The 21,611-nt window shown below is 34.8% G+C and overlaps 1 protein-coding gene across 14 annotated transcripts in view; it reads right to left on the reverse strand.

Moving 5' to 3' along the window:
- Positions 1 to 21,611, reverse strand: part of LOC128931562 (uncharacterized) — a 141,089-nt gene that overhangs the window by 71,606 nt on the left and 47,872 nt on the right. For 4 of the 14 annotated variants that reach the window (XR_008480045.2, XR_013533386.1, XR_013533384.1 and 1 more), the window contains exons 4-6: positions 16,974 to 17,027; positions 6,200 to 6,268; positions 1,917 to 1,991 (exon numbers count right to left, since the gene is read on the reverse strand). Coding sequence is in view for 4 of the 14 variants with exons in the window: in XM_078367856.1 (XP_078223982.1) it covers positions 16,974 to 17,027 (54 nt within the window). In the remaining 10 variants the exon portion in view is untranslated. Of the gene's footprint in view, positions 1 to 1,916; positions 2,003 to 3,328; positions 6,269 to 8,064; positions 8,163 to 8,784; positions 9,067 to 12,963; positions 13,454 to 16,973; positions 17,028 to 21,611 lie in introns of those variants that run through there. The other 10 variants (XR_013533391.1, XR_013533392.1, XM_078367855.1 and 7 more) reach the window with 6 other exon arrangements.

Raw genomic sequence — 21,611 nt, forward strand, 5'->3', positions numbered from 1 at the left:
CAGTTTGGAGACTTCTCAAAAAACCTTAAAACAGAACTACCATTTGACCCAGCAATGCCATTAATGAGTATATATCCAAAAGAAAATTGATCATTCTGCCAAAAGGTACCTAGACTTGTGTGTTCATCACAGTACTATTCACAATAGCAAAGACATGGAATCAACATAGGTGCCCATCAATGGTTAATGGACGAAGAAAATGTGGTACATACACAGGATCTAATACTACCCAGCCATAAAAAAATAATTAAATCATATCCTTTGGAGAACATGGATAGAGTTTGAGGCCATAACTCTAAGCAAATTAATGCAGAGCAGAAGGCCAAACACCTCATGTTCTCACTTATAAGTGGGAGCCAAACATTGGGCACACATGGACATAAACATAGGAACAACAGACACTGCAGACTACTTGGAGAGAGAGAGTAAAGGATATGTGGGTTGAAAAACTATATATCGGGTACTGTGTTCACTATGCAATATACCCGTGTAACAAACCTACACATGTATTTCCATATCTAAAATAAAAGTTGAATATTAAAAAAAAGAAATGTAAAGGCATGTGTGTGCAATAATATAGAGTAATTAGAACTCTTATACAATGTTGGTGGTAACAGAAAGCAGTATGGATATTCCTTTTAAAATAAAAAATAGAGCTACCATATGATCCAGCAATCCCATTTCTGAGTATTTATCTAGAAGAATTGAAATTAAAATTTAGAAGAGATGTTAGCACTTCTATGTTCATTGCAGTACTGTTTATAATAGTCAAGATGTGGAAACAACCTTCATTGTCCATAGATAGAAGAATGGAGAAAAAAGATGTGGTATACACACACAATGGAATACTGTTTAGACCTAAAAACAAAGAAGGAAAGTCTTCAATGTGCAGCAACATCAATGAACCTTGAGGACATTATGCTAAGAAAAATAAGCCAGTCACTGAAAGACAAATACTGCATGATCTCATTCCTGTGAGTTTTCAAAATTATTAAATTTATAGAATCTAAGTAGGGAATAATGGTAACACCAGGGTTTGAGGTTTGAGAAAGAAATATAACATTTGTAGTCAATCGTCATAGCTTTTCAGTTAAGCAAAATGAATTAGTTCTAGAGATCTGCTGTTGTACATCATTATATCTACAGCAAAAATAACATGTTATACACTTAAAAATTGTTAAAATTGAATTTCTTATGCTAAATGCTCTCACTAAAATAAACAAAAAGATTCGTTATACAGGAACAAAATAATTAGTTGCACAGCAAGTGTGCACACACACTCACACATCCACCCACCTCCCACACACAAATAACCTATTTCATTCATAATACTATTTATAAGTTAAAATGTGTACAGATAAATAACAAAAAAGTTCAAGATCTGTATACAGAAAACTATAAAATACCACATTGCCATGTATGTACTTATGCAACAATTTTGCATGTTTTTCACATGTACCCCAAAATCTAAAACACAATAAAATATATATTTAGAAAAATAAAATGTAAATAAGTTGAAAAATTCTCCATTTATTGATCAACACAATCCTCAATACATCATCAGACATTTTTCTCTATAAGTTGAAAGTAACTCAAACTTTTTTGGATATGTAAATATGTAGAATAATTAAAACAATCCTAATACAAAGAAAGTTGGACATCTCATTTGATTTTAGAACTTATTCTAAACCTATAGTATTACTGAACCAAACTTGGGACCATTTGTCTAGTGCAGCAAAGCGAAACATTGATACAAAAATATGCAGAGAGAAAGGCATTTATTGCAAAACACCAAGGAAGGAGAATGGCAGCTAACAGCAACAATCCAAATTCTTGCTTAAAAGCAAGAGTTTTTGAAGGCAAGGGCAAGGGTGTCTCCAAAATAAGTTTAGTGCTAGCAAATTTCTGGAACTTACCTATTTTTGGTTTCAGTCTATCTGAGGTCTACATAAGAGTGCTTTGCATTTTCCATTGAGTAGGGTTCCTGGTTTCTGAAAAACAACTCAAGGACACATGTCAAGATATTATATTTAGTTTCTACAAGCAAGTGAACATCTTGTGATTCTAACCTACTCAATGACTATTTAAACTATTATTAACTTCTTGCTTAGCAATTTATTTATTCATTTCTCTAATTTCTGGATGAAGGGCTAGCTAAGTGCCTGAAATCTCACTTGAAAGGACTCAAATTTTTCTTTTTTCTCCAGGCTCTGTGGGGGTGAGGGGACAGCAGGTCCCTGCTTCATCTCAATCCTAACTAAGATATTCAATTTATCCTGTTCAACTCCATCTTAGATATGCCAGCCAACAGGACTCTATGTAGTGAACATAGAGGGTAGAGACACTCTTGTAAATTTCTTAACTATCATGGGTGTAAAATAGTACCTTAGGGAGTTTACGAGGGTATACATTGGAGAATTTGAGCACGAATTGTTCATGGTTCCTCAGATGCCAGTGAGATAGAAATGAATGTGTCAGCAATATCCAACAAAACACAGTAAATATTGGTAAAACAGGAGACAGACAAATTCTTAGGCAGACAGAAATGGGTAACCAGTGAAATCCAATGTTCAAGCCAAAGACAGCCTGAAGGCTGAAAACACTGTCAGTTCTGGATAGAGTTCACAACCAGAGTGAGAACTTCCATCCCCATCCCATGCCGTCTCTCTTAATTGGTTCCTTCTGGATGATGCCTTTTAACCAATCAAATGGTGCTTCCTCCAAGACCACCCATGGACCAATCAGCATGCATTCCTCAATTATAAGCCCAAAAACACTGCATACTCAGCCACACAGTCAGCTACCCACTTCAGATTCCCACTCAATGTCAAGAACTTTTCTGTAGCTTAATAAAATTCTATTCTCTCTTGTTCACTATCTGGAGTCTGCATACCTTGTTCTTCTTCGTTGCTGGAAAAGAGTCCAGAATCCACTGAATCGTGCGAGTGAAAAGAGCTGTAACACTCTCTCCAACTCACCAAATTATGGGAGTGAAAAAAGCCACTAGGTGCTGCTCCTTTCTGCCTGCCGAGCTGTGGATGGTGAGAGTAAATAGCTTGTAACACTCTCTTCCACTCGCTAAACTATGGGAGTGGAAAACCTGCTGGACACCACTCTCCACCACTCCCTGAACTACAGAAACAAAAACATCACTACAATGTCATTGTTCTATGCAGTGGATTCAGTAACAGTCTCAATAACTAAGACAATATTCAGCTACTGTTACCTTTTTCACTGTCCATATACAGTGGCTGTACTGATTTCCTATTTTTATACTACCCCTTATACCTTCAAGGTCTTTGAGTTCCTTTTTTTTTTTTTTTTTTTTTTTTTTTTGGTATTTGCCATTTAATCTTCCAAGAAGGGACAGAAAGAAAAGTTCAGAAACATTTTACACAGCCCATTAACACTTGTATACTTATAGCTTTTCCTGATGAGAATTTCCTCTAGCCTTTATAAGCATTTACTGCAGAAGCAGGTAAAACATAGGTGTTAATTATTCATTCTTCAGCGGAAGGCACAATGCTGTCACAGGATCCTTAGGGTGTCACTTCACCAGCCAGAAACCTCCGTGGCTTGTGGTGCCACCACTTGGACTTTGCTCATTCCTGCTGCACTTGTTCTGCCCGCTAGGCCTGGAAGGCTATACTTGGCTTATGCTACCAGCCTGGATCCCATGCCTGCCAAGGGCGAACCAGGCACAGATCAGTGAGGGGAGTGAAGCCTGAAAACCTGACAGCCAGTTCTGGATACAGTCCTCAACCAGAGTGAGAACTTCTATTTCCATCTCAAGTACTCTCTCCTGATTGGTTCCTTCTGATGATGCCTTTTAACCAATCAAATGTTGCTTTTCTCAAGACCACTCATGGACCAAACAGCATGCATTCCCCAATTCTAAACCTGTAAAACTGACAAACTCAGCCATAAATATGGCTACCCACTTCAGGGTCCCACTAGCTGTCAAGAGTTTGGGGTCTGGCCACTGCACACAGCCAGGCACACTAGCTCATGGGGTTGGGTGGGCAGCTCCATACACTGGCATAACTGCTGACTCCATGCAAGGCTGTGGCAGACAGGGCACACCACAAGTGGTTTCCACTGTGTGCAATGGGGAACACAGTGTCCCCTAAAAGCTCATTACTTGAAAGCTCAGAGGCACCAGAAACTGCAGAGACCCAAATAGGGTGTTAACAGCATGTCACAGCCCTGAGAAGCACTGAGGTCTCATCTCCCAGAAGGGCCACAGCTCTTCTCTCCTGATCACCCTCAGTGTGGTGAACAGAAGGCTGCATGTCAGCCTGTTTGTGTTACAGCTCTTTCAATCCTACTATATACTCTGTCCCTCAGCTCCTGCACTGCGCTGACACCAACACTGCTTTGCATCGTGTGGGGTGGCCACCCAGCGCAGATGGAGAGGGGAGGGCTATAGTGTTACAGCAGCTCTGTCTCGGGGAATCTTGAGGTCTGGGCCCCCAAAAGGGTTGTCACTTCACTCCTGCAGTTTAGGAACATGCAACCGCCAACAGCTCAGCAAGTCAACCAAGAACATGTTACAGCTCCATTTACTCCCTCAGTTTAGTGGGTCCCAAGTTCTTGTCCTGCACCCAGGAAGAATGAGATTACATGGACAACTGGAGGGTAAGCAAGTCAGAGAGGAGTTTTATTGAGTGACACAACAGTTCTCAGGGGACCCAAAGCGAGTGGCTCCTTTCTGCAGACAGCTCGTCTTGACAAGTGTAGAAAATATCCAAGAGAGTAGCTCCTATTAACAGGCAGATTGTTCTGATGTGTGTGGAGGAACCCAAAGTGGGTAGCTCCTATTGGCAGGCAGGTCGTCTCAGTGAATATCTGAGTCTGGCTGAGCCTGGGGTTTTTATGTACTCAGAAAGGAAACACTGAGTGCTAATTGGTCTAAAGGCAGTCACAGTTGTACCTGAAAAATGCACCATACAAGTGGCCCAAAGGCATCAATGAAGTAGTGACTGATGGACTCTACCTGCCAGTTCCAGGCTTCAGGCCATCCCTGGCTTGAAGATGGAGTCTCACTGGGGATCTACCCCTTCCTGCCTAAGAACCTGTCCCAGGTAGTTGGGACTGCAGGCACATGTCACTACAACTGGCTAATTTTTATTTTAAATATTTTGTAGTCATGTGGTCTTATTGTGTTTCCCAGGCTGGTCTCAAATTCCTGGGTTCCCATCTCAGCCTCCCAATGTGCTAAGATTACAGGCATTGGCCACCATGCCTGGCCTGCAATAGCTTTTGAGCCCTCACTTATAAATTCTTTACTAAGGAAGAGGCAAAAGTCCTTTTAGTTGTCAGCACACACTAAAAACAACTCAGATCTCTATCAGCTTTGAAGGGCTTGAAAAGTATGTGATGAACTATAAGATGGGCTGACCGATTAGATCCTTCAAATATTGCTTCATTCTTCATAGACATTCCTCTCTCTGACACCTCATCTACAAAGAAACCTAGCTAAAGTTCTAGTGATTGACCTAGTTTCTGCTTATAGAAGTCACACATTTCTCTTCTTTAATGCTTCATGTAACTATGTGTCCCTGTAACTGGCAGCTAAAAGAAATGGAATCTTTTCCTCATTCAGGACAATTTCTTGTAAAATTCTACTTATTATAATGGGGTCAACCTGGAAAAATGCCCACATCTAGAACAGTTTTAGTAATACTAATGACATTTGTGCAGCTGTTTTTGAACCTATGTTCCAGCACTGTCCTTAAAACCACCTCTGAATTCCTTGTCATTAATATGCAAAAAAATGTAGATTCACTTATTGCCCGGGTAACCATACAATTTGTTCAATATATTTCTACTGATTCTCATGAAATTCTCCCAAATCTCATCAATCAATCCATGAGGACTTTATCCTTCCACTCATTGAAAGCCATATTTTTTTCAACAATCTATCTAGGCGTTGTGTGATTGTGCTGACTGTGTTCTGCCCAAAGTCACTGACCAAGGTGAGGGGATTAGAGAATGAAATGTAACCGTGCTACTTCTCAAGCTGCATCCTGGGAGGCACATGGTCCTTGGGGAAAGGGACACCTGCTTATGTTGGCCTACCTGGGGGGGCATTTATTTTCAAAGTTACTTATTAATAGGGTATAAGAAAGAGTCTCCATTTTTGATGTGCTGGTGATAGCTTCCAGCCCTACCTGTCCCCTTTGCTCTCTGACCTCACCTCTGGGCAAGATGGTACATCACAGGTGGTCCTCCTTTGGCAGCTGGAAAGATCAAGCCACACAAGGCCCTGCCAAGAGAAAGCCTTCACTTTAACCCCACAGCCTAGTCTCCATAAAACCCCCACACCATTCTCACTTCTGGGCTCTCTCAATCCATTTTTAGTTGTGCCTGAGAGACAATATACTCATCCCAGAAGCCTTGTTGTGAGAGTTTTAATGAATATGTTCTCATTCTATTGGGGCATATGTGGTATCATAGGTCTCAATACGCAAACCAAATTCTGGGTGGAGGTTCATTCTGTTTCTGCAGAGTGGTTATAACAGAAGGGAAGCTTTTCTTCATTTCCCACAAAGGCCCAGTATGTATGCTGCAAATGTATTGTGTGATTGTTCAAGAGACATTGACTGAAAGAAGGAGAAGCAAAAAAGTTACAAAAGGAACACAGAAGAGTAGGCAAGAGCAGCAGAAGATAAAAGCAAGTGTAACTTAAGACTAGAAACCTGTGTTGAGCAAAGAAACACTTTAGCAATGCTTGCATTACAGGAATTGTGACAGGCGCAGTGGTCGGTGACTACTGCCCCAAAGAAATTATCAATCACTCTCACATTTCCCTCTAGTTAACTGAAGACATTGAAATCAAGGGGAGGTGGAGTTGATAACACTACCCTTGAGTTGATTATGTTGTCACTGTAAGGATTCACAAGTTTTTCTGAAGTATTTTCCAGGATTTGGTCAGGTGTAAACTATTATATGACTATAAAACATTTTAGATGTTTTAAATATTAGACCTATATGCATTTTTTTCCAGTTTTCAGTCTAAGCCCTTAGAGCTATGTAATGAGAATTTTTATTTTGGCTTTTATTAGATATTTTTTTCTTATTGCATATCTTTCTATTAAAGAATAAATCTTGTTAAAAGACTGACATAAAAGCCTGTGGGTTTTATTGTAGAAGCAAATTTATTTTCTGGTTCATTTAATGATAATCAAATTATAGGCACAGTTAAAAAGTGAAAGTCAAGTCATTCAATCTAGCAAAACCTAGACAGCCACAATCATGACCTGAGGATACAAATTACTTCTATTGAAGCTATTTTATGAAGTATCCCTTTTTTTAGAGATGAAATTGTATTTGTATAAATGAACTTTTAAAAAACCAAACTTCAACTGTATATAGATGAAATAATTAGATTATTTCGGCAAATCAATGAAAGTTAAATGTAATGTTTGGCACTTCATAAACAAAGTTAATAAATATTCATTTTTCAACTAGGCAGAGTATTATATGTATAATCAGTGTCTTCTCTTTCAGTGGCTAGCTACCAATTCTTCATATACCTGAAGAGATATTAGAAATTTACCACATTTGATAATTATGTCATAAAAATTTTAAAACAACCAAAACTATGACATTTGTGTACCTTTCAATGACTGAAGGTAAAATTAGATTCTAATAAATATAAAGATGTATATTTATACTTCACTTAGCCAAATTTACTTGTGCTTTAATTTCCATGTCAGTTTTTAACTTATTTTAGTCATCTAATATGCTCAATGAATATTCTTATTATTTTGTGGTATGTTAGTGTTTTTGCTTTATTTTGCTTTGCAAAGAATCTCACTCTGTCGCCCAGGCGGAAGTGCAATGCCACTGAAACCTCCACATCCCAAGCTCAAGCAATTCTCCTGTCTCAGCCACTCAAGTAGCTGCGATTACAAGTGCCTGCCCCCATGTCTGGCCAATTTTTGTATTTTTAGTAGAGACAGAGTTTCACCATGTTGACCAGGCTGGTCTCAAATTCCTGACCTCAAATGATCCACCCACCTCGGCCTGCTAATGTGCTGGGATTACACCATGCCTGACCTGTTATAGTATTTTATTTTTTAAAGTTAGTTTCATCTTCTGTGGCTTGCAATCATCATTATCTCCGTCATCATCATCATCAACATCACCACCATAACCTGTAAGTGAAGGAGTATTTTTATATAGAAAATATTGCTAGTTTAAGATTACTGGACCAGGAATCAAAATATATGATTTCTAGTCAGGTACAAAACCTTCTGTAATGTATAATGTAAGTAAAGAGTAAAAATCTCACACAGTATATAGAAAAACTGGGTGGGAATTATCTGCCCTAGGTTACAATTATGTACTATTTGTATTGTTATTCTTTTTCTTTTACTGGCTTTCCATCTAGTAATTGCTACATTTTGTAACAGGAACCTAACTTTAAAAGAGATGCTTTACATGCATACTATTTTAATATGTTTACATCAGAAAATGTATGCTTTATTACACTTTAGCTATTTGCTATTCAGCACTATATCTTGAAATATATTGGTGATAAATTTTAAAAACTGGCAGAGGCAATAATGGACAAGACGTTGAATATACTAAGTGGCTTTTTTCTGAATGATTTAAATCAATACCAACGATCAATAGAAAGAATTTGCAATGAGAAGTTCTATGAATTTCAAAACTTGGCCTAAAATAATAGATTTAAACAAGATTCAGTGACTGATAATAAAAGAGAATCACTCTTCATATAAGATTTATAAATTTATATTGAAATTTATAGCCTATTATATTTTATTGCATTGAAATTTTTCCTCTTACACTTGTGATTTATGAAAAATCCTTCAGTTTAAAATTAAATCCATTACATCTATTTAGTAGGGACATTACTATGAACCCAATCATCTCAATTATTAGGTGAAAGCTAGAAACTGATATCTTCATTTGCTTTTTGTAATTGAATTGCTTCTTTGTTTTCAGTTATCTTTCCTGGATGGAGGATGGGTGGAGAAGTCAACATTCCTAGATCTGGTTGATCACATTTTCAATTCTGGTGTGCAGCATCAAATCCTGTTATAAATAAACAGAATGCTACATCACTCTTCTCTCCTTCAGATTAGCCTCCCCATGGGCACTAACACAGCAAATTTAAGTCTTTTGGGGATTTAGGGTAGAAAAAATGCTAATTTTACAGATGTGCCTTAAAAACAGTAAAATACAGCTTATATGCAATGAAATAGAAATAACTTCCTGAATGTTTTAATTCATTTTTAGATATCAGAAATATGATGTTAATAATATACAGTTTTAACATGTTTATTCACCTCTTTCTGATTTTCTGATTTTCTCCTTCTAATTATTTTAACTTCTTCATGATTTTACTCCATTTTTACAGATATGCAGTGTTATGTCTTCTCTATGTTACTGGTATTGGCCAAAGACATTGTCCTCTAAAATTGTTTTTCCTGCAAGCTAGATATTTGTAGCAATTTTGTTTTTAAAAGTAGAGAATATAATTCTAGATCATCTGTAATTTATGTTTGCAGCATTTCCTTTGAGGCACATTAAAAGAGCATATCTGCATCATTATAACTTAAAAAAGATAAATGATAAATTGTTTTTATTTCAGGTGTTGCACCAAAGAGCTTTCTGAGAAGTTATATGTTTTTCATTCATCAAATATTTGTTTTATTTATACTGGATAATGCATACTTCATCATTAAATTTTGGCCTGAAAAAATGGTTTATATATTCTACTCTAGCACTATTAAGTGTGATGACAAAAAGTAAAATTTCAGAACACCTAAGATTATTGAAGCTGTTTACCTACAATTACTATTTTATTCGGACATAAATAAGTACAAAGTATATGATTTATATGTAAACTGGTGAGTTCAAGAACTGTATTTATTTAGTGACTATAATTAAAATAATTGCTACAAGTGGATTTACTTGGTCAAAATACTAATGTTTTTCTACTTATTATAAACAATTAAATTTTAATCAAGTAGGACTGTTTGCTTAAAGGTGCTTTTCTTCTATACACTATCCAGTAATAATAATTTTAACAACTATTATAATCACGAACTAGACACCAGGCTAAGTATCATGCATGTATTATAACTTCTTTTATTTTCACAGTCATCTGACATACCCATTATTACTCCCCTTATTTTTCCCAAGGGCAAACTGAAGCTGAAAGAAGTTACACAACTTTCTCAAAGTTACACAAATGAAATGGTTAAAAAGCTTATAAATGGTCGTTTCATACCATTAATATCTAACTCTCACATTCTACATACATATCTGATACCCACCACTTAAATAAAGAATTCCATTTTATGATTTTGAGCATTGTATATATATTAATTTATTCTTTTATAGATAGCTTAATTTTAATTTAATTTTAATTTTTAAAAGCATTTAAAGAATAAACTGATTAAACCCTATTTTATTTTTTACCAATAAAGTATATAAATATCCAACAGTTTTAATTTCTGTATGTTTTGTTTTCTCGTTTAAACTATTTAAAATATGTTTTTGCCTCAATAACTGAGATAAGATATAGTAATATAGAAGCATTGCAGCACTAAAGAAACATCATAAGAGTTCCTCCTCACTTATACATAGTCCAAATTTAAATGTAAAGCAATATTAATATTAAAAACATCTTTTGGGATATCAGTTAGTCAATATTGAAAACATCTTTTGAGATATTATAAACTTTCTTATACTATATGAAATAAAGATCATAAAGCGAATATCATACGGCTTCTCTGAAATGGACAGTTATATGCAAATTATATTTAGTATCACAGTGCATATTCTCAAAAATTATTCCATTAGATAATTTAATTTTTAATAATTTGAAATATCCGGCTTCTTCATTGTGGAAATTTTATGGGGATGCTGATTGTAATGCCATTTGAAAATAAAACTCTAAATTCCACTTATATATATCCTGGTATGTACTTGCTGGTTTTAAATCAGACACTACTAATCTACTGACCAACTCTCCAGCCCAGGTAACTACATTATTTTTTATTTGATCATGAATCATTTTCTGTATTTCCCCAGCATTATTTTTATAAGCTCTTGGAAGTAAAATGTATGTTATTAAGTTCTTATGTCACTTTCTTTCCTTTGACCTTGCCACGCTTCTCATTCATAATGCACTTATTTATTCCTTTAGTGTTTTATGAGTGGAATATAAGTGCCAAACACTGTACTGGGCACTAGTAAGACAATGATGAATAAGACACACTTCTTCTCTGAGTAACTCTAAGTTTCTGAGGAAGATAGACTTAGCAACTAATAAGTGAAAAGAACTTGAAATTTAGTGAAAGGCATGTACAAAATTCTATTCTATAACAGAAAAAAGTTCTATATGTAGATAAATCAGGAAATGTTTCCAAAATAAGTAATATTTTAGTGATATCTGAAAAATTTTCCTGGTGAAGAAGAGGAAAGGCATTTTAAGCAAAATAACCAGTGTATATATGTGGAGATAAAATCCTGCTACTTATTGGAAGTATGAAATAGTATCTCAGAATGGGAATGAAGGAAACAGGAAGAAATATATGCAAATCCTTAAATAGTAAACATTATACATGAGACAGTTGTTTAAATAGTTAAATAGGTTTTATAGTATTGTTAATAATCAGCTGCTTGTATAGTGTAAGGTGAAAATAATTAGCATGATTAGAAAAAATAGAGGAGTAAAAATTGTTATATAGTCATTACAGCAGTTCAGATAAGAGATGATGAGACCTGATTTAATACTTTCTCAATGCATATAAATAAAGTGAGTAGAATGTAATGATAATGAAGTGAACAATTTTACAACATTTAGTGACCAATTAATAATAAGATGATGAGACAGAAATAAAGAATAACGATGAGTAATACACTATCTTGAGCTACAATAACCCTAAATTTAGTTTGGCATATCAAATAATGAAGTAACTTGAGGTGGAAAATGCAGTAACTCAGAAAATTAAAACACTAGCTAAGATTTGTACATCATCAAGCTTACAGTTATTTGGAGCTTTCAGACGTTTGAGAATGTGAATTTGGCAATTTAGAGTGATTTGTGGGTTTTAATGCTCGTTCATTTATTCTTTAATAAATGGTTATTTAGTGCCTACTACATGTGCTAAATTCAATGATAAGTAAGATGGATAAATAAATGAGATAGATTACTTTCTCTCTGGTAGCTTATATTCTATTTGGAGGGAAAACAAACAATACATAAAGAAGCAAACAAAGTAAATTTGAACATGGAGATATGTGTAGAAAAAGGGAAAATTTCAATATGGTGAAATATGAAGAAAACACAATGATACGAAGAATTTACTTCAGGCTGGACTCTGTGGAGGTGGCATTCAAGCTGAGATCAAAATGACAAAGATGAAGGGAAGCACCTTTCAGGACAATCAAGGGCAAATTGAAATATTCTTAGTAATGCAAGAAAATAAAGAACAGTATAGTAAGACAGGTATTATTTTTTGGTAATATGCAGCTTCAGAACACTTGCTTCATTTAGCTCAGGTTCCCAGGTAACAGAGATTATAATTCAGGACTCTATTGGGGAGTTGATCTAAGGTACAGCATCTAAAAGGGAGTAAAACAAGTACAATTGTGTTCAGTGAGAATCTTATGAATCTTTCAAGATAACTTTCTCCAAATCTAATATAAAGTTTTAAGAAAGTTTTTGTTCCTGCTACTGTGTATAGAAATTGAAGGAAGAATTGATGTGGAATATGGAATATTAATGAGAAGTTGAATATTTGAGCAATCCAGTTGAGTGTTGAGGGATAACAATAGTTAAGTCAAGGGTAACAGAAATAGACAGACAATAATAGAAGCTAGGACTCAGGGTTGGAGAAATTGTAAAAACAAGAAAGCTAAAGCTACATTTCTAAAGAATAACATTACTTAAAGCAAAACAGAAGTAATAAAAAATAAATGGACACAAAGAGCTACAAAGTAAACCAGGGCAGAATAATAAGAGAGTAGAATCATGTAACTATAAGCTTTGTGTTTCAACAAAGAGAAAACGATTGACCATTATCAAAAGGCATAAAGAAATCTAACAAGATAAAAGACAGGATTTTCCACTTGATTAGTGGATCTATGCTAGATTCATATATGTGCTGGGATGGAGGACACTGTAATCGACAGAAGAGGAAAGTGAGGAAAGGAGTACTACAAAATAACTGACTAGCTCTAGGAAAACAGAGGAAAGCTTTTTTTCTTTTTAAGTGCATATGAGATAGAACAGAGCTGTTTATTTTGATAGCTTTATTTTTATTTTTGTTTGTTTCTTCTTTTTTAAAGACGGGGTTTCACCATGTTGGTCAGGCTGGTCTTGAACTCACAACCTCAGGTGATCCGCCCTCCTTGGTCTCCAAAGCGCTTGGATTACAGGCGTGAGCCACCATGCCCAGCCATATAGCTTTATTTTTAAAGAGAAAGTTATCAAAGTAGATTTTGGAAGCAAACACAGACAAAAATATGTACACCAGAAACTCAATACACAGAGTTGATAAAAGACAGGTTGAAGACAAAGGAATATAGTTCTATAATCAATCCTCCATCATAAACATTAGCTTTGCTTAGATGTATGTGGAGGGAGAAAGGGCTGTAAGTAAAAAGGCTCAAATCAAATTAATCCCATTTCCACGGGGAACTGTAAGGCAAAATCGAAAGGGAAAAATACATTATGAAATTGTTATATCATGACATAACTTGCAGATGGATTTTTCAAAAATATTAATGTGAACATTAAAGATGATTTCAGTTATCTTACACTATGATTTGCAATAAAACATCTTTATAAAACACCCAACCACAAATGAACTCAAAGTTATGATTCTTAGTCTGAGAGTACTTGTTGGACAAAGTATGTGTTTATATACGTCAGCTGCCTTGGTCTTTACTAATTAACTATTTGAGACATTTAAAAAATTATTCAAAGTTTGCATTTCTTGTTGATGGATCCTCATTTTTCTATTGCTTGATTACTTTCTCAGTAGTCAACATTGGCTTTCTATGGTCATAAAACAAAGTGAGTAAGAGACAACAACTTCTACACGTAACTTAATCTAGAATTACCATAGTCATTGTACAATTGCATAACTGGTATTTAGGATAAGTAGTAAAATCAATATATGCTTACCAGACTTGGAGTAGCATCAACAACTCACAAAATAGAATTATACCATATTTGCAAATTCCATTTAAATACCTGAAAATTTACTTATAAGAGATATATATTCATTTTAGTATGTGTTTTTTGTAATTTTTTAATATAATCACTTTTTTCTCAACCATATAGCATATTAAATTACAAATCATGAATTTTTATAAGCAAGAAAGTTTATTTAAAATAGCCTACATAAATGAAACTACATTTATCTAGTTTAGCTTTTATAACCTGGGCGAGCTATCAGTAATGACTGAAAATGTAACTATTTTTCTTTCAATCGTTTCTGAGGCTCAAAAACAATTTATAATGTATAATTTATAACATAAAGACTACCACATTCTAAAAGTTTCTTTAATATCAGATATAAAATGCATGGAAGAATGACAGAAAGACCATTATGAATTCTATTTTGGGGACTATAATGGAGATAATATGCTGCAATTCAGTTTAATGAGTTGCAATTAAGAAACTGTTTCAAGAGTTGCATGTGATTTCTTTTAATTATTAGTTATTAGTTGTTCCTGCATAAGTATATTTAAAATCACATTATTTTAACTGTAGTAAAGGAAAAAAATCTTCCATATATTAATATTTCTTGTGTACTATAGTATAGATCATCAAAATTTAAAAAGGAAATACAGTACTTTTTAACTTCTAGAACTTTTCAGAGAGTCATTTTTAGAAAGATCATTATTGTGAAATGGGAAGAACACATACCTATGTGTGCAATTTGGGGCATATTTTGACAAAAATCTAAGACTTAATACTGAATTTTTATCCAGTAAGTATTGTCATTTTGCATAACTAATCAAATATTTAAGATAGCTGATTAAATAGGTGACTTACTCTCTTATTTGGCCAGGGCTACCATAACAGAATATCACAGCCTGGGTGTCTCACACAGCAAAAATCTATTTTCTCACACTTCTGGAAGCTATAAGTTCAAGTTCAAGAGGCTAGAAAAATTGGTTTCTGGTAAATCCTCTCTTACTGGCTTGCAAGTAGCCTTTCCTCTGCTAGTACAGGTGGGGAGAAGAAGATATTTCTCATGGCCCTTCCTTTTTTTTATAAGGACAAGCGTCCTATGGGATTATTGCTTCACTTTTATGACCTCATTTAGTCTTAATTATCTCTTTAAAAGCCCTCTTTTCCAATACAATCACATGGGGGGTTAGGGCTTTAATATATGAATGTTGGTGGGGGGTACGGGGGGGAGACAATCTTCAGTTCATAACACTATGCTAAATAATCTTTCAGTTTTAGAATGAGAAAATATTCTAAGACTTTGCAACAATCAACAGATATTTCCGTTTTATATCAGAGAAACACGAAAATTCATTGAAATTAATTTTGATTTTGGAATTTTTAAAAGAAAACATTTTCTACCCTGATCCTATAGTACCCATGATAGATTGCTCTGAAAATTTTGAAAATATGGAAAATACAAAAGCGGTACTACTGAGGGAACATGTTAGAGGAACTTTCCAGGGCTGGCTAGAGGCCTTTGTTTTTGCTTTCCCTCCTCTGGCCGCCTAGGGCCCTTTGTTTCTACTTTCCGGCCTGTGGCAAGCCAAGTAGCGCCTTTGCTTCCATTTTCTCTGCCTCTGGCTCTTGGTGGAGGAGGCTCTCTGACTCAGGGTTGTAAAACAGTAGCCAATCCGGTAAAGAATTCAAAGATCAATTAATCCAGAGGAAGTTTGAAAGAGTCTGTCTCATTGGACAAGAACATGAATGGGGAGGGAATAACTCAGAGGTAAAAGCTCTAGCCACCTGGATCTGGGCTGGAATCTTCTTGGGATCCCCTACCACAACAGCATGGAAGCTGTCCTTTTGCTCTGCTTAATAAACTGCACTACTTCATACTCTTTGGGTCCACGAGTTCTATTTGAGCTGTAAAGCTCACCCCACAGGTTAGCGGCCCCCTTTCCCCATTCTATCAGGTTAGGAAGGCCAAGAGCTTAAGTTCTGGCTGCAGTTACTCTGCTTCCCTGGTGGCCTACTGGTTAGGACTCCTGGTTTTCACCCAGGTGGCATGGGCTTGACACCCAGTGTGGGAACAAGGGAATCCAGCTGCAGTTACTCCAGTTACACTATATTTCATTTTCTGTTTAGATGTATACAAATCATGATTAACCAATTGCAAAAGCAAATATAAATGCTAAATGAGGAAATATCTTAATGTTTGAATGACTAAAATTAAAATCTTGAATCATCTTCATATAAAAAACTATGTGTAATTTAATAATGAGTAGTTTGATCACACATTACTAACAAATATGAAATGCTGCAATAAAGTATTCAATACTCAATATCATAAATATATGTATATATTATGTCAATCACACTGTATTTATAGTATGAGTAAAATATGTTACGTAGAAACTTAAAAATTCACTAAGCAAATTATCATATGATATCTATTCTTCCCTTACATGTATCATAGTTATGTGAGAAAATGAATGAATAGTTGTTAAAATTCTTTCCCCAAAGTTCTACTTGTTTACAGTAGCATCACCAGCACATAATATGCATGTTATGCATAGTGGGAACTCAATAGGTATATGCCAAAAGTTAGATAAACACTTGACTTTATTCAAATTAAGTTTAATTAGAAGATCATAACACTTTTATATGTATATTCGAGACTGTTTTAGGAATTATTCATTGCACTTTGCATGTTCCTAGATTTTCTCAACTGAGCATTATGTGAAATTTGAGGTGAAAGAGAATAATAGTAAATGTCCAAGAGACAGTGGGAGCAACTCACCTAGTAATAATAGGACAAGCCCATCAGACACAGCTCCATATCCTCGGATTTCTCCTGAAAGAGAAAATTGATATTTACTTCTCTTCCCATATTCGGGCTGAGATTTTAAAGTATTTTGTTTACCTTTTTTTTATAGTTACCATTTGAGTTATGCATTATATTTGGATGAGTTTTATTCTACAAAGACATGAAATAAATGATGCCATGACATACTCTTAAGCATATCAGTGTATTAGAGAAACTTCAAAGTCTTAGAGTAAACTGACTTATCTGACTTTGCTTAATTTCATGTATATCAATGTAATTTGCTCACATATAAAATTTTCTGGTTCCTTAGGACTTATGTCATGAGAAATATATTTGGATAAAAACATGTGTACAGCAAACAGCTTTCAAACCCTTTCATGTAATAGGGTTTGAGAATAATAATAAAAATGGACACATGGAAGAAGAATAATCTGCTGAACATAACAGAATCATATTAAGATAGGCCTCTTTAGAATTACATAATATTCAATATAAGCAAATTGTTCTTTAAGATAGAGAAAAATTCAAGGTAATCCATTATATAAACTAACATTAGAAATTCAGAATCTGAATGGGACACTGGCTTTCTCAATGATAAAATGTCATAACACTTCTAATAATATGTGATTTCTTGATTTACTTCATTCTCAAAATATGGAAAATATTAATATGGATAAACAGATTGAATTAGGGGTGAATGCAAATAAAAAGTAAGATGACACATTTTATACTGAATGAAACAACCATGTTTGCTACATCAAGTATATAAGCATCGTGTAAGTTCTCTGCACACTAAAAACACAAAAACAAACAAACAAAAACCAGTAATGGTTTTTGTTTTTCACTTTATGCATTGGACCAACAATAAAGGTATGACCCAAAAGCTGCAATTTATTTTAGATGTGATGGGAGCAAAGAAATAACACAATCAGGTTTAGGTTTTTAAGAATTCACTTTGGCTCCTGTGGGAGAATCAACTAAAAGAAGTTGGTGGTATTATATATATATATATATACTATTTTTGAGACCAAGTCTCTGTGTCTCCCTGGCTGGAGTGCAATGGTGTGATCTCAGTTCACTGCAGTCTCTGCCTCCCAGGTTCAAGCGATTCTCATACCTCAGCCTCCAGAGTAGCTGGGACCACAGGCATGCACCACCAAGCTCGGTTAATTTTTTGTATTTTTAGTAGAGACAGGTTTTATCTTGTTAGCCAGGATGGTCTCGATCTCCTGACCTTGTGATCTGCCAGTCTTGGTCTTGGTCTTGGAGGTACAATAACTTAAAGCACATAATGAGTTAGGAAACTAAGTAATTATCCAGGGGACACTGTTTTCTTGGAATAGGGTATTACTGATAGAGGTAAAAGTGGGGTGGATGTGCATATTTGGGCTGTATTTAAACATCAAACCATCAGTATTTTATGATAGTTGATGCAAAGCATGAGAGAAAACATGAGTTAAGTTTATGCCTTTTCACAGGAATAACTGGATTACAAGAAGGACCATTTACTTAAATAGGGAATTCTGGTGAGAAGTAGATTTTGGAGACAAAGGAATCAAGATTATTTTGCAGTGTATTATGTTGGAGATGCATTTTGGGAGTTCTAGTCAACCAAACAGTGAGTCACTAAGTTTATAATATATGGTAAAGATGAACGACGTTTATTATTATAGTTATTAAGAGAAATTATTGCAAATGTATATTTAAAAATTTGTTCTAAACACAGCTATAGGGAAGCTAACATTTGGTTATAAAGTAAAAAGCCAGTAAAAGAACATTTTGATGTGCAATAAGAATTAGTGTAATATATTCATTCACTCTATAAATGTGGTTACTATTAGGTTTGTATTACTAACTCTTGGTAATTCAAATATAGGCGAAACTGATGAAGACCCTCCCCTCAGATTTTATAACATAGTGATAAAGATGAATACTGCTATTCATTGATGAAAACATGTAGGGCTCTAAAATAACCAATGACAGAACAGTTCTTCCCTGGGTGAAAGATGATGATCTCGCTGAGGAAATATGAATAATTTGGAGTTAATTAGTTCATGTAGGAAGAGCAAGGAGGAAACAGAGTTTCTGAGAAGATTTCCTGGAACAAAGCAAGAGTTTATTTCTCACTCACAGAATTAGAAAAGTCTAAGAATAAAGTGGAATTTCTTGATACTGAATAACATAGAAGTATTTTAGCAGCACGTAACTCATTTTGCTAAAATGATCTGCATTGTAACTACGTAGTAAAGTGAAAATAGTTTCACAGGAGAGGGAATCAGGGCGTTTGGTAAATGTGGAAGAAGAAGGCTCGTGGAAAGGTTATTGCTGCAGTGTTGCCTGAAGTGCAACATGTTCCTTACTTCCTTATGGGTGAAAATGTAATGCTTGTTTTAGTACTCGTTGCAGAGTTAAAACCCAGAATAGGATGACAGGGGCCCCTTAATATTTCTTCTTAAAAGTGTATTCCCTTGGTCCTTGAAATACTGCTATAAAATTACTAATTAATATTTGGCAAGGAATTTGTAAAAGTGTGTATTCTCAGACATGTCATAAAACATCTTGGTTAGAATGTAAAATCAAGGCTACAGTACACCTATTAAAAGGATTTATTACTATGTTTTAACTTAGAGTGGAGATGGAAAGAACACCAGACACCTCTTAAGAGATTGCAAGTAGGAAATAAGGTCTACTATTTATCAAAGAGACGGCACTAAGTTTATACAAGTTTTTTTAAGCTGCTTAAAGATATTAAAGAATTAAGCTTGGAACTGATATTTTGAAACTGGAACTTACTTTGTAATTCAATGAATAATCTAATATGATAAAACCCAGGAATATTTGCATTAGAGATATCTACTTATGAAAAAGTGATAGCATTATATTTGTTATTTTTTTAATGTTACATTAAATTTGGAAAGAGGGAAGCCCCCTTCCTCCAAAAAAAAAAAGACAGAAGCACTCATTACTGTCAGGATAGACACATACAGCTGTAATCTAAATGTCAGTTTACAACTTCAGTGATTACTTATAAATTAAAGTGCTTTTTCATAGGAATAAAAATATGTATTACCAAACAAAGCAGCAAATATATAACAAAATTTTACCCAGCAATTTGTCCTCTATAGCAGGTGTCCCCAGCCCCCAGGCCACCATGACCTCTTAGGAACTGGGCCTCACAGGAGGATATGAGTGGCAGGTGAGGGAGCATTACTGCCTGAGCACCAATTCCGATCAGATCAATGGTGGCATTAGATTCTCATAGGAGTGAGAACCCTATTGTGAACTGAGCATGCACGGGATCTGGGTTGCACACTCCTTAAGACACTCTAATGCCTGATGATCTGAGGTGGAACAGTTGCATCCTGAACACGCTCCCCCAGCTGCCTGGCCATAGACAAATTGTCTTCCATGAAACTGGTCCCTGGTGCCAAAAAGTTTGGAGACTGCTGATCTATAAGAATAAGAATGTTAACATAAATGTTTAAGTAGAATTAATTTAAGTAAATCAATTTCTGTGTCCTACGCACACAAAATTAAAATATATATTTCGCTTAGATTTTGTGCAAGTGTTATTTCTGCCAACTGAAACATTGCATTCATCCTAAGTTATCAGATGTAAATGACTAACATAAACTGGATAGAATGGAGAGTTTAATTCTATAACTAAGTAGAAAAATGCCATATTGCAAGGAATTTCCTAGGACATGACCATGATCTTCCAAGTGTTAAGGAATTCTCACAATGTTGCTGCTACTACAACACTAGTAGTAGTAATTACCATTACTGCTGCTACCACCACTGCTATTGTTAATACTATTATCAGTCCTAATAAAAATACTAATTACATAGTAATTACAACAGAACATTGCTAAATGCATGCAGTGTCTTCAGTACTGTGCTGAATATTTATAATATGTTGTCTAATTTACTTTTCATCTTAATCATAGCAGGCAGGTATTATTATTACCCTCATTGTACAGCTAACATAATGTACTCAAGTTCACATAGTTAGTGAAGAGCAGACAATATCTGAACACAAAAGTATGTGTCGCTATAATCAATTTTCTTCACTATAAAGCTGAACCTTCTTTAATTGGCTTCTGCTGAAAATACTCAAATCTACTTCATAATGAAAATGTTAAGATGTGATAGTGGAATTAAAACACAGAGCGAAAACTGAGGAGGCCACATCAAATTATTGCTAGCAAAGTAAATTGAGAGTTTTGTTTTTAAGTAAGCTTTGCTGAAATATTTCTTTTGCTAATTTGAGTTATTATTTATCAAAAAACTGTATTGTGTTCTCTGTATTAAAATAACAAGGACTGCTGAGAGTAGGTAAGGCTAATGGAGATACTTGTAGACCAAACGGCAGACATTTATAGAGTCTGTTTAAAATAACTCAGCCAATTAAACAATATGGAAGATATCAAAATAGATACTGCTGAGTTATCTCTCCTACTTAGTTATCCATGATGAAGCAGTAATAAGGAGACTACAACAGGGATAGTATTTTGAGACTTCCTACGAATTCTCATGAGGATTTAGTTAAGATCTTATAATCAAACATACAGAAACATTTCGTAAATCAAAGTTGAATGGTGTTTCCATGTG

Source organism: Callithrix jacchus, chromosome 3 (assembly GCF_049354715.1).
Source record: "Callithrix jacchus isolate 240 chromosome 3, calJac240_pri, whole genome shotgun sequence".
In the NCBI taxonomy this organism is placed as follows: Eukaryota; Metazoa; Chordata; class Mammalia; order Primates; family Cebidae; genus Callithrix; species Callithrix jacchus.